Genomic DNA, 13,147 nt, shown 5'->3' with positions numbered 1-13,147 from the left:
ACTATACTATAGTTTTTAATACTATCAATTTATTTCAGAAAAAGATTTAATACCTATATTTAGATTTTATTATAATTTTACATAGAGACAATAATTTTGGGCACAATTATGTTATTTTAAGTAAGTATATATATGACGAGGAAAGAACCTCTGTATTGTTTTTAAAAGGTGTGACGTCATTACTGTTGACATCACAATTGCTATCTTGCTGAAGATCACTCATTGGTTCTTCAAATGATAACTACACGAGTAAGTATTTTATTACTTTCGATTATTCAACGGGCAGCGTTACGACGTCCCAGAGAGGTCCGTACCGTACGACAGCCCGAGCACGACTGACTAAAGTGTCTTTTTTTTGCGCCCAAGCAAGGGAATGGGCTACCCCCCGGGATAACGGCGGGAAGGAGGTGGTGAATGCTCATGCATACCAACGCAGCCTAAGTCTGCGTTGGTTATGTGGGACTCACGTGAAAACCTAGATGCCTACCCACTAAACACCACCTGCAGTTGGCTTTGGGCAGGTGCCCTCTAAGCCTACATCGAAGGCGACCTTCTCGTGGGGAGAGAGAGGAACTACAGTGTCGACCGTGCGGCTGTATTTATAGGACCCGGCGCACGTGCTAATCCACGTGTTTTGAAAGCGGCCGTAATTATGAGGCTCGGTTCACGTGCACGTGTTTTCAATTCGTGTTGTAGTATTTGCGCCGATATATATAATTTACTTTAAATAGTCGTAATGTAGGTTTTTACGTTATTTACTTAATGTATAAACACTTGTTATGTATTTAGCATTTTGTACCCAAGAGTTTTATACATAATTATGTACATAATTCGATGCGGATAGAGTATAAAATGTAGTCAGATACGTCATTTTCATTAGATCAGTTTATCAGTCGGTGCAGATCACTAGAGTGCAGTTTTTACTTTGAAATATGTAAATTGTATTTGTTTGCTATTCCCAATATAGGAAAAAAGAATCACTGGTTCTATAGTTGGTATTAAATGCAATATTAATCTCTACGGCGTCGCTCCGTCAGTAACGTAATACTTAATAATCTTTCTTTATTAACATCACCGTATACTATTAGCAACAAAGTTCTCTGTGCATAGAATACCATCGCACACTGTTTTGCATAATTCTATTTTCTTGTTAAGTTATTCCGAAGCTCTTCTTCCATATAAAGAGAGCTGTTCGTGCTATATATCAGCTTGGTTATAGACAGTCTCTCAAAGAAAAATTTAAAGAAATAAATATTATGACTGGTTATTGTCAGTACATTTATGAAAGTTTAATATATGTTCACAAAAATCGTCACCTTTTTGCTCTTAATAGTGATTTTCATTATTATAACACTAGAAATAAGGGATTGCTTGTAACTAATTCTAGTAGGCTTCATAAGATACATAATAGCTTTAAGGGTATACACTTCTATAATAAAGTCCCAGCCACTGTTCAGGCATTATCTATAAATAAATTTAAATGTTTTATAAAAAAATTGCTCTTTCGTAAATCCTATTACTCCACTGCTGAATATCTAAATGATCGGACAACCTGGGACTAGACTGTGATTATTTTATAGCGATAGAAATGACTGTACAGTATTGTATATTTTTATTGAAAAGAGCGCAAAGAAAGAATGCCGGGAGAGTTTCTTGCGTCGCTTCTTCTCTCTCAGAGCGCCATTTGTTTCCAAAGCGGTAGTAGTATCTAGTAGTTATTAGAAATGACATCATAAAGAATTCTAAAGGAATCAATTTTGAGAAAATAAATGCCTTTTTTTATATACATATATCTATGCGATTATTATATCAAAGTTTGTAAATACATTAACACATGGCACGGCCATCGCGTTCCCGCTGCATGCGTTTCCCTTGGAGTTTTTTTTTATGTAAGGGGAGGACAAACGAACGTACCTGGTGTTATGTGATCTCAGCCGCCCACATTATCTTGCAACACCGGAGGAATCACTAGAGCGTTGCCGGCCTTTAAGGAAGGTGTACGCGCTTTTTTTGTTGTGTTTTTCGCCCGGAAACCCCGCACATTGACAACAAAGCTGTGGAATACGCTTCCTTGTGTTCCTTCCACGTTTGTTCATGATTGTTCGTTGAAAGTTCCTTGAAAAACCTCACTGTGGAGGAACGCCAAACATCCAGATGGTGGAGATGATATACTAATTGTGGCGTGTCGTGCGAAGGTGGATTAACTAATATTTTTTACAAACAGAATTTTATAACGAGGTGGTACTCGAACGGTTAGCTCAGTTGGTTAGAGCACCGGCACGGAACGCCGGAGGTCGTGGGTTCGAATCCCGCATCGTTCATAAAATTTTGTTTTTCAAATTTTATTTGTGTATTAACTAATATTTTTCTGGCTCAGCGAGTCACTTGAATGGTCCTCACATACAGTTAGAGGCCTCTTTGGGTGGTGCGTCTGTGGGATCAAGACGTTACCTTTAAAATTTACCAACAATTGTTTTCTTTCAGTCTTATCATTTACGTTGGTACAATCTAGGTGAATTAGGACAACTAATTAACATATAATTAATATACCACACCGATACAATTCGTCTCGTGACAGTAAAATGTAAATTATCTTACACAATACGTTTCAGTGATAAGGACATTTAAATTCTTATTTGTAATGCCTTGTGTAAATGTGGCATTAAATTTATATTTACATCTCTTATATTTACAATTTTAAAATTGTAATAAAATGAAAAGGGGCAATATTGATTTTATTGCAAACTAGCTGACCCGACAGACGTTCTGTATATAATAAATAAAATAATGTTTTTTATATGAATTTGTCAATAATATATCATAACATCAAGAATTACTTCGTAAAATATGCACCCTGCTGTCGTAATGAAATTGTTTCACAGCAGAACTGTCAAACCGTGCGTCAATAAATTCTCTCATAGAAATTATGTATGGACACATCAAAGGAATAACAAATTTGTTGTTTTTATTTAATTTAGCAGCATTTTCCTATTTATTCACCTTTTAAGCCTTCCCTGGACTTCCACAAATAATTCAAGACCTAAATTGGCCAAATCGGTCCAGCCGTTCTCGAGTTTTAGCGAGACTAACGAACAGCAATTCATTTTTATATATATAGATATTGACTTTAGTATGAATATGCCGTTTTGACGTACTGACTAACATGAATTAAAATGAAACGTCCTCATGCAAGATTTAGGAGTGAAAATTTTTCCACAAACAAGTAGAACATTCTAGATTAAAAATTATACATTCAGTTGTTTGACTTTCAAATGTTTTTTCATTTGACTTTAAAAAAAGTGAAACATTGAAATTAGAGTATTTTTCGAGTTCCCAGCGTTTGTTGGGTCCAGAACCCTAGTCTAACCCAAAGGCATAAATGACCTTACCGTGAGATAACAAACGAATTTAATTAAATAAATGAAAGTAAGCATACAAAAACTGTTTTCATCTATCAGCACAAAACGTTTATTACATATAATATTTTTATCTAAATGATATGTACACATTAAAGTTTATCTTTTCTCCTAAAAGTGAAAGTTTTTAATGATTTCAATTACTACGCGTATGGCATTACTTATGTTTACAAAGAACAAAATGTGTCAATTCATAATACTCTACTCAACCTATATTTCATTGAAATAAAAACTCTTCACTTCAAATCAGATTACGTAAACAATACGTCAAGTATCCGACATCGATTGATAAAATCGATACATTCCTAGGCCGGCTTCGCGAGAAACAGCTGCACGGTTTAAACTGAACTCATACCTTTAAGTACATAGAATTGTAAATAATTTATCAGGATAATGAAATAATATACCGGTTCTGTGAGCGACATGTGACCACTTTCTCGTGTTAATGTTTAACGCGGGGCGCAGCACAGATGGTCGATTTACCCATAAGAATTTTGTGTTCTCATCAAAATGTTAATACAATTTATAATGCGCCGAACATTACACAATGCTGTAATTGTTTCAACTCTTGCCACACACTCACGATGAAGACCTAAATATTATCACTACCTGATGATTTAAATAGTTTCCAATAAAATTAAACCTGAGTAACATACATGTAATTGCGAAGTTATGTCGCATTTACAAAATAAAAAAAATACTTTTAAAAGTTATTTTCTTTTAGTGGTAAATAGGAATAATTTATTTAATTCATTTTTACGTATGCATTGTCATTTAATTGCAATAAGTTTAAACATTTTATATATATAAATACATTGTGATTGTGAATGAATCGCCACACTTTTCGGAGACGGTATCGTGGGATCAAATAGATGATGATTAACAATGAACCATTTAACTTGGCAGTCATCATTTTACATTTTTGCATCAAAATTTGAAGATAATCTAAAAATAACAATATTGAGAATTGGACTCGGAGCGTATCTTTACTACCTATAATCATTATACTGGGTGGCCGAGAAGTTGACGTCCAAAGCTAAAATTTGAATTTGACTCATTTTATTGGCCAATGTTCTGGGAAGTTTTTTTGAAATAGTTAGAAGCCACAAGGCTCCCTAATTTATTTTTTGATACCTTGAACATTTTCATGAATTTAGCTGGAGCAGTTATCTTGAACTTACGAGTCAATTCTAAACTAGTTCCGCATTGTCTAAACTATTCATAGTTTCTTATGTGTTTATTGCAACTGTAGTTAATAATTATCAACAATAAAATTAACTAAAAGTGTTCAAAAAAATTATAAAAAAGTCCTAAACCACAATTAGGTGAAAAAAGCGGATAACAGGGGAAAAATATTATAATCTCCTAAACTTCGCAAAATCGTAGAACATACATAGGGGTGATACGGATACTCATCACCATGAGGCTTTGAAATTATTATAAAATTAAAATTAAATTATAAATTTTGTTTATTTCAAAGATTACATATACATTTTTAGTTGTTGAGACTTCCCAGTAAGTTGTCTTAGGACACTTGTATTGGGAATATCTCGCAACTTCCTTAGCAGATACATAATACTTGATAAACGATATAGAAATAAACAGACATAATTAAAAACCAAATTCTACAATTATCGCACAATGAAAACTGTGTGTGTATGTGTGTGAGTGTGAGTGAGTGTATGCATGTGGGTTTGAGTTTGGACCTTTAACTGTGTCTATCTATAGAACGCGTGTGCTTGTCATGTCAGTCTGATCAGAAGATTTTCCACTTCATTATAAGCAATACAAGTTAGCCAATAATTTAAAGCTTTTCTGCATAGATGTAATCTCATAGAATATAATATATTTAGGTCACGATTTAATTATTATATCTGTATAAAACAGACATCCGAACTATTTTTTTTTAGATTTCTATGGCGCTATGCGAATGCAATGCTCCGTACGAAGATATGGGCCCGCTCCAACACGAACGTGGTGGAACTGTTTACGAGGCGAGCGCTCCGCAATCCCGAAGCGCCCTGCTTCTTTGTTGGAGACCAAGTGTGGACCTTCCAAGAGGTAGGGCTTGTCTTAATAACAAAATTTGAAAGTTTCTGAGCGGGTAAATAAAGTAACACAATTTTTTGTTATAAAAAATTATAGCGAATAGACGAACTTAAAGGTCGATAATGTGTGTCCAATTTTGATTTGTCAATACGTGCTTTAACTAGTGGTTTGGTATTCAAAATATTAAGGAGCTTATGCCAAGCTTGGCTGACTGATTACGATTTGTCAATCAGAATCGGTTACAGTAACAATAGATTCGTTTTCCTTTTCTATCTTGGTGTATCTCCGTTAGAGATGTACTTCTCTCTCTCTCTCTCTCTCTCTTCTTCTTCTCTCACGCTTTCTTGGCCATACGCTAGTATATTATCAGTCTTTAGTTTTTGTCATAATTTATTTTACCTTCAAAATGGTTTCGAGAGTTGGAGTCAAGTATAAAAGCCAAACATCTAGATTAACCTTGTTAAAGTCTAAAAATTGAGTAACAGGGGTGGCGTTAACCGTGAAATACGAAACACATAAATGGCAAGTCTAGAAATAATTTGCTCTGATTCTAGCTTGTAAGATACTTATAAGGCTATGCCTAGTTTGGGGTAAGATAATGTGTGTAAAATTGAGTCAATATTGTTATTATTATACTTTAACCCCCTTATTCATAATGGTCCGCTAACTTTAAACAGCCGCTTAGGAGTATTTTTTCTCATTCTGACTTAGGTCAATAAAAGAAGACAGAGTGAGAATTAACAAAGTAAGCAGACTATTATGAATAAGCGGGTTAATGTTAAATATGATATTACCGTTTTACTGAAATATAAAATACATGATTCATAGGTAAAGAAAAGTGCTCTACATTACATAACTGGCGCAAGTGTAGAGCTGTTTATTTTTACGCAGGAAGCCGTACGCGTGTTGCATATCACCTGATCCGTTTATCATGTGTTGACAGATGGCCGAGAAGTCGAACCAAGTCGCCAGGGTGATGCAGGAACACTTGGGGATGAAGCGAGGTGACGTGGTCTGCGTATTCCTGCCGAATTGTGCCGAGTACGTGTACACGTGGCTCGGGCTGGCCAAGCTTGGTGTCGTGTCAGCCCTGATCAATAGCAACCTGCGGCACAAGCCCTTGATACACTGCATCAATGTGGCCAAAGCGAAGGCTATCATTTACTCCGATAGTTTGGTTGGAGGTAAATACTTTTTATTAGCTTCACCTGTATGTTTGTATGTTTGTAACCGACTTCTTTGGGCGCGATTTTGACCCACTTTAAACGGCTAGATTTCGTTCAAACTTTGTAGATTTATCGAGGACCGATGACATTACACTAATTTGATAAAATTATTCAATTTTTCAATTTGCAAAATATGATTTTTGTTAATTTATATAATTTTTAAATAAATAAATCATTTAAGACAATAAGGTACGAGACGAGCAGGACGTTCAGCCGATGCTAATTGATATGCCCTAAGTCGCCTCTTACGACAACCTTGGGCCTGTGACGATGCCCTGGGGGAGGCACAGGGAAAAAACTAAATGCAACAAACTTTGAAACACCCACTCACTACTATGTTATTATTACAATATAATTAAATATATTATAATGATTTAATGGGATTGAAGTTATTAAAAGATATAATGGCATTATTATTACTCATATATATACACCTTATATACCAATGATGTTTGGAGGTTCGGGTATTAAATGATTATGTCTGACTGCGATTGTGATGTTCCTTTATTACTCCATACAACTACTTAAATACTAGTTGGAGCGATGAGTGTGTGCCTAGGTGTATAAAGGTGATACACAGACTGCACCTCCCCCCTAAAAAGAAAAAAAATATATGTATATAGGTACTACATATATTTTTTATACATATTTGTTAAATTTATATGATCATTAAGTTAGATATAAAAATAAAGAAAATACTTTAACATAGTTACTGAAATAATTCAAATAGGTGTTAAAACGTACACTAATTTACAAGTAATTTTCATTTTATGAAAAAAAAAATGCTATACAAATGATTTAAATTTTCTTTAGTGTTAATTCCGCCAATATTTGTTTTTAAACAATTCGACATTCGAAAATCTGGCTCGAGAATGCCAGATTTTGGCGAGACAATACGTCCCGAGGATGCCTTGTGTAAAGGCGAAAAACGTGTCGAATTGTTTAAAAACAAATATTTGCGGAATTAACACTAAAGAAAACTTAAATCATTTGTATAATTATGGATTTCCGCAAAATAACGCCTACTTTAATAAAAAATGCTATATTCAAAGCTAATATTAAATAACAAATTAACATTCTAAAACGCTATATTTCAATTTGCAGGAGTTTGACCATATATACAACTACAGCAAATTGAAAAAGGTCATGTTGATGTGTTATATTATTTAGTAGCCGACCCGGCAAATGTTCGTTTGCCATATAGATAATTTTAAGTATTCGACCGTTTTTCTGCGACTTACTTTGCAAATCTGACTACTTATCACGAAAAAATCTTTTCATTTTTCGGGTTAATATATAACACTCAGAAATAATGTGGCTTTCTATTGGCAACAGAATTTTCAAAACTGGTTCAGTAGATCCGTAGTTTTAGTAATATTAGGTTGCATTTAAGGCGACACTAAATGCTAGCGACCTTGAGCGATATGAGTTCACGGCTACCGGCCCACGATGTATGTAACAAAAAGCCAATATTTTCAAAATTCTTGCGTGGAAATCGTAATATTTTAACAGGCGCAATCAGTTTATATGCTTACAATTCTCATTATTCATTACTAATCTGAATAAATGTACCTACACAAAAAAAAAGTACAAGTTATATTAAATACCTTTTCTGAGAATAGGAATAAACAAATGCGTCATGCCGAGAAAAAACTTGTTTAACTGCAATGAAAAGTGGTAGTTCAAAATAGCTCTGGAGTGTTAAATTATAACCAACTGCAAACATTAGAAACCTATAAATAGCCTTAAGGGTATGTGTTATATGATAAAATAGTGTTCATAGCTCCAAATGGTGTAATTTCACCAATAAACTTGTCTAAAAATGCCTTGTTTGCGTGTTTTTTTGCTTACCCTTCGCCTTAAGGTTTTCAATCATTGCTTGAAAAAGTGTTTTCTCACCATCTGAGCAGGGGACAATAGATAGCTACTCAAATTATCTGCACAGATTCAGAGTGAATATATTATTCTGACATTTAACGTTAATTAATTTACCATGACCGTCCAAAGGAAAAAATAAAAATGAGCAGGTATTGAAGCGCAAATGTCGATCTTGACAGTTTCCGCATTGTGGTTTGCATGTATAGCCTACCTGCCTTACACCTTATACCTGAGTAGGTATATTGCACCGTACAGACATGCCCAAAAATATTTTTTTTTTGCAGCCATAAACGAGATCAACGATCAGCTCCCAAAGGAGCTAAAGCAGTTTCAGCTGTATGGCGAGAGTGCTCCAGGAGTGACAGATCTTCTGGCGGAGATGTACAAACAGCCGCCGGAGTACCCTGACGTGGCTGACAAACCTCAGTACAACGACACCCTGTTCTACATCTACACCTCTGGGACCACCGGCATGCCTAAAGCGGCTGTGTTGAAGAACTCCAAGTTAGTTCCGCTATAAATTATTAATATACTAGCTGACTCGACACAGACGTTGTTCTGTCAATAAAAAAAAAGTGTGTATGTACTTATGTATGCAGGCAAGAACTTATACTTCTTTGGCCTAACAAAGCAAAAATCCTTAAAATGATTTATTCCTATTCGTGCTATTCTACGTTTGTAGAAAGAACAATATTGTAAAAATCTTGCGACGATGGCTTTGACAATAATTAATTATTAAATAACGAATCCCGAACCCATATGCCTATCCTAATAATGGACGATGAAACCAAAAAAAAATATAACAAACGTCGCAAACGTCAGAAAACGTTAGGAAGGAACTTTCACCTTGTTACTTTTGTGTTACAGTGATGCGCGGCAATCTTAAAATATCACTCTCATTATTTTTTCATAACATGCCTAAAGAAGTATAATCGTTTTCGTTGAAACCTCCCAGACGGCCTATTTTTTTCCAACACCTCCAACAAATATCGTAAATGTGTACAAAAGTGTATAAAAAACTTAACAAATTACATAAAAACCTTCCTCAAGAACCACGCCATCCATTGGTGAAATCAGCATGAAAATCGGTGCAGTAGTTTTTGAGTTTATCGCGAACGTAGAGACTTGCCAGAGGGCTTTGTTTTATAATATTTCCGAACTAATAGCGGCTCGACATAATAGACCGTCAATATATCTTTAAAAAATTGCCCGTGTGAGTATGAGATAATTGTTTATTATGTCAGAATAATTAATTTGAGTCTGCCTTAGAAGTAGGTATATTGCATTAGTGCAATATCAATATTATTACTCACCAATTAAAATAAACTTGTTCGGCGACATAATGTAAAGGCTGAGTTATTGTGAACTTTAATACATTTTTTTTGAATAATTGAAGCGATACCGGGTCTAGTATTTTAAATTATAAAATCTTTAGCAAAGGCAGGTTATTACACAAAAGTGATTTTAAGTTCTTGTCTTTTATTTCTTGACAATAGGTGGTTTCAATAACGGAGTCTATCAAAGTTACCATACGAGATACATACAGGATGGTTTTTTGAGAAGGGCGGCGATGGCCAAGTCGGAAACTACGAGACTTAGAGATGCAAAGATTGATCCTTATCAGGAACAGCGTCCGTTGGTCCAATACTACAGGATGTATTTTTTTTTTCTAAAAAATCATTCGGGTCGATTTCCGTCAAGAGTTCAAGAAATTTTAATAAACTAAATATGCAGTTATCGGTTTCTTATAAATCGAGGGCATGACTCCTTACATGACTCCTTTCACGACTTTCCTCGTAAGTCTCGTAGTTTCCGACTTAGCCATCACCGCCCTTCTCAAAAAATCACCTGTATGGTATAAATGGACTATATAGTTATTCTGAACACCGGGTGTGTTGATTGAGACGAACATAACGAGGGCGGCATCGTTGCAGGTATTTAATAATAGTGGTGGCCACGGTGCACATGCTGGGGCTGAAGTCCACGGACCGCATGTACAACCCCCTGCCGCTGTACCACACGGCCGGGGGGCTCGTGGGCACGGCAGCCGCACTCGTGGACGGGATCCCCTCCGTGCTGAGGGCCAAGTTCTCCGCCACCAACTACTGGACTGACTGCATCAAGTACGAGTGCACGGTACGCTGTTCAATTGTATTTGACGCATTATCAGCAAATACGTTTCCCGCGAAATGTCTAAATTAAAAATAAAAGCTTAAGGTAATCAAAAGTAACTTTACTGCGCGTTTATTAATAACACAGAATATAATACATAGGAGATATCTATATACCCATATATTTTTATTTATGTCAATGTGTGCGTTAGCTAGTTGTTTAGTATTAAAATACTAAGGAGCTATCTCAGTTGGTTAAAGAACCGGCACGGAACACCGAAGGTCGGGTTCGAATCCCGCATCGTTCATAAAATTTTGTTTTTAAAGAAGAAGTGAGGGTTATCACTTTAAAAACATAACATATTGTAAGGAGCTAATGTCAAGCGTAGCTGATTATTTACGACTTGAGAATCAATTTATTTCTGTATCTCCATTAGAGATCTTCTACTCTCTCGCATGCTTTGTTTGGATACGCTTGTATAATGTAAGTATATGTATTCCTATATACGACTGACAAGTAACACTCTTTATCATCAAACATTTTAAAATTATTTTAAAACCACCTTTATTTACTCTGTGTCATCCTGTTAGTCATTGTCGGTGGCAACGTATTAAAAATGCGGTTGTAATTATTCAGATAACATTTAGGTACATACTTTTGTGTTCTGAGTGTTCTTATTCGTATTTTAACTATTCCAAATCACACGTTTCCCCGTCCGCGTCATCATCAGCCGGAAGACGTCCACTGCTGGACAAAGGCCTCCCCAAAAGATTTCCACGACGATCGGTCCTGCGCTGCCCTCATCCAACTATAATTAATGATTTACCGCCTTATTCATAATAGTCTGCTAACTTAAAGCATTGCTAATTCTCACTCTGTCTTCTTCTATTGACCTAAGTCAGAATGAGAAAAAACACTCCTTAGCGGCTGTTAGCGGACCATTGATGAGGTGGTTAGTGTAAATAACCATTATTGATTTTTTTTTTTTTTTTTTGCGCCCAAGCAAGGGAATGGGCTACCCTCCGGGATAACGACGGGAGGGAGGTGGTGAATGCTCATGCATACCAACACAGCCTAAGTCTGCGTTGGTTATGTGGGACTCACGTGAAAACCTAGGTGCCTACCCACTAAACACCACCTGCAGTTGGCTTTGGGCAGGTGCCCTCTAAGCCTACATCGAAGGCGACCTTCTCATGGGGAGAGAGAGGATTTTATCTGGCTGATTTTATTTAGCTGGGATTTTATCCATTATTGATAAAACATATTTAAATATAAACTGAAACAAATAAGAACTTTGAATTGGATTTCATTAATGAGCTACCGGCCCCTGTCGCTCACTAACAATCTTTCCGTCTCGTTGTAAATGACAGACACCGTAGTGAGTGCGTTGATATGTAGGTTTTCAATGTGTGACGAATTCTCACAATCAAGTACTGCTTGCTTCTTGACAACAATTATATTATTTTTATCTCTTGCTTATTACTTACTTATACTTCTTACCCAATTATTAACAAATACAGAGCTTAATATTCAACGTCTGTCTCCGACTAGACGCGCGATCAGAATGCCACCACGTTTTCAAAAGAATCCAATCGAACCTTTTGTTTTTCATAGACTACCCACGTATTGGAATTTCCAATCGAACAACTTACTAATATTGATTGAAACATATGAATCAATTACAATAATCGAATAGAGTATTATAAATTTAATATAAATATTAAAAATAAACTTGATTTAACCGACTTATTTGTAAAACAATAATAAATAATCATAAATTCATTACAAATGTGTAAGACTTTGCCGATAATGTGGCTGGAGTATTTAATCTTCAGTATTTAGTCTGAACAAACGAACAGTAGTGGCCCACCTGAAAAATGTCGGGTTTTGCCCATGACAGTTAAAATATCAACTGAGATAGCACTCAGACCTATTACATTGTGTATTGCGATATGACTCTGATGAAATATCTCATGTGCACCAATCTTATCAACAAACACTCTTCAAACTGGAACGCACCACTATTATAAGTGGTCTGTTATTAAGCGGCGGTGATAGACGTTGTGGCAGACGAAAACTGCGCCTTACACATAATAACGAGTGGGTCAACACCTTTGCTGCCGGTTAATACTTGTAACGCTGTCCCAACGTCTTTTCGCCAAAAATATGCAAGGGGGGTAGTCATAAATTCTTGCTATTGGCTGATGTTGACGCACAGACATTTTCAGCACAGGCGCTTAGCGTATTTAAACTAAAAAAATACAAATTTGATAGCAAATTTCAGTTAGTAGTAAGATTACAAAGATTTCGTGTGCCTACGTGCCACGCGTAAATACGAGTAACGATTTGCAATTGAATGAATCGGTACTATTGCAGGTGACACAGGCAAGGCATTACTGCACCTTATATGTCTGTCTAGTGGCTGAGTTGAGACATTATTTTCATTTATTACAAACTAAAATATTA

The 13,147-nt window shown here is 35.7% G+C and overlaps 1 protein-coding gene across 1 annotated transcript in view; it reads left to right on the top strand.

Annotated features, from left to right (window-relative positions):
- Window positions 1-13,147, top strand: part of LOC126972671 (long-chain fatty acid transport protein 4-like) — a 37,858-nt gene that overhangs the window by 10,097 nt on the left and 14,614 nt on the right. The window contains exons 2-5 of the mRNA XM_050819555.1: window positions 5,327-5,477; window positions 6,409-6,649; window positions 8,854-9,073; window positions 10,504-10,705. Coding sequence (XP_050675512.1) covers window positions 5,327-5,477; window positions 6,409-6,649; window positions 8,854-9,073; window positions 10,504-10,705 — 814 coding nt within the window. The remainder of the gene's footprint in view (window positions 1-5,326; window positions 5,478-6,408; window positions 6,650-8,853; window positions 9,074-10,503; window positions 10,706-13,147) is intronic.

Source organism: Leptidea sinapis, chromosome 27 (genome assembly GCF_905404315.1).
Source record: "Leptidea sinapis chromosome 27, ilLepSina1.1, whole genome shotgun sequence".
Lineage (NCBI taxonomy): Eukaryota > Metazoa > Arthropoda > Insecta > Lepidoptera > Pieridae > Leptidea > Leptidea sinapis.
The sequence above is the reverse complement of the archived record's forward strand: the minus strand, read 5'-3'. Positions and strand labels throughout refer to the sequence as shown.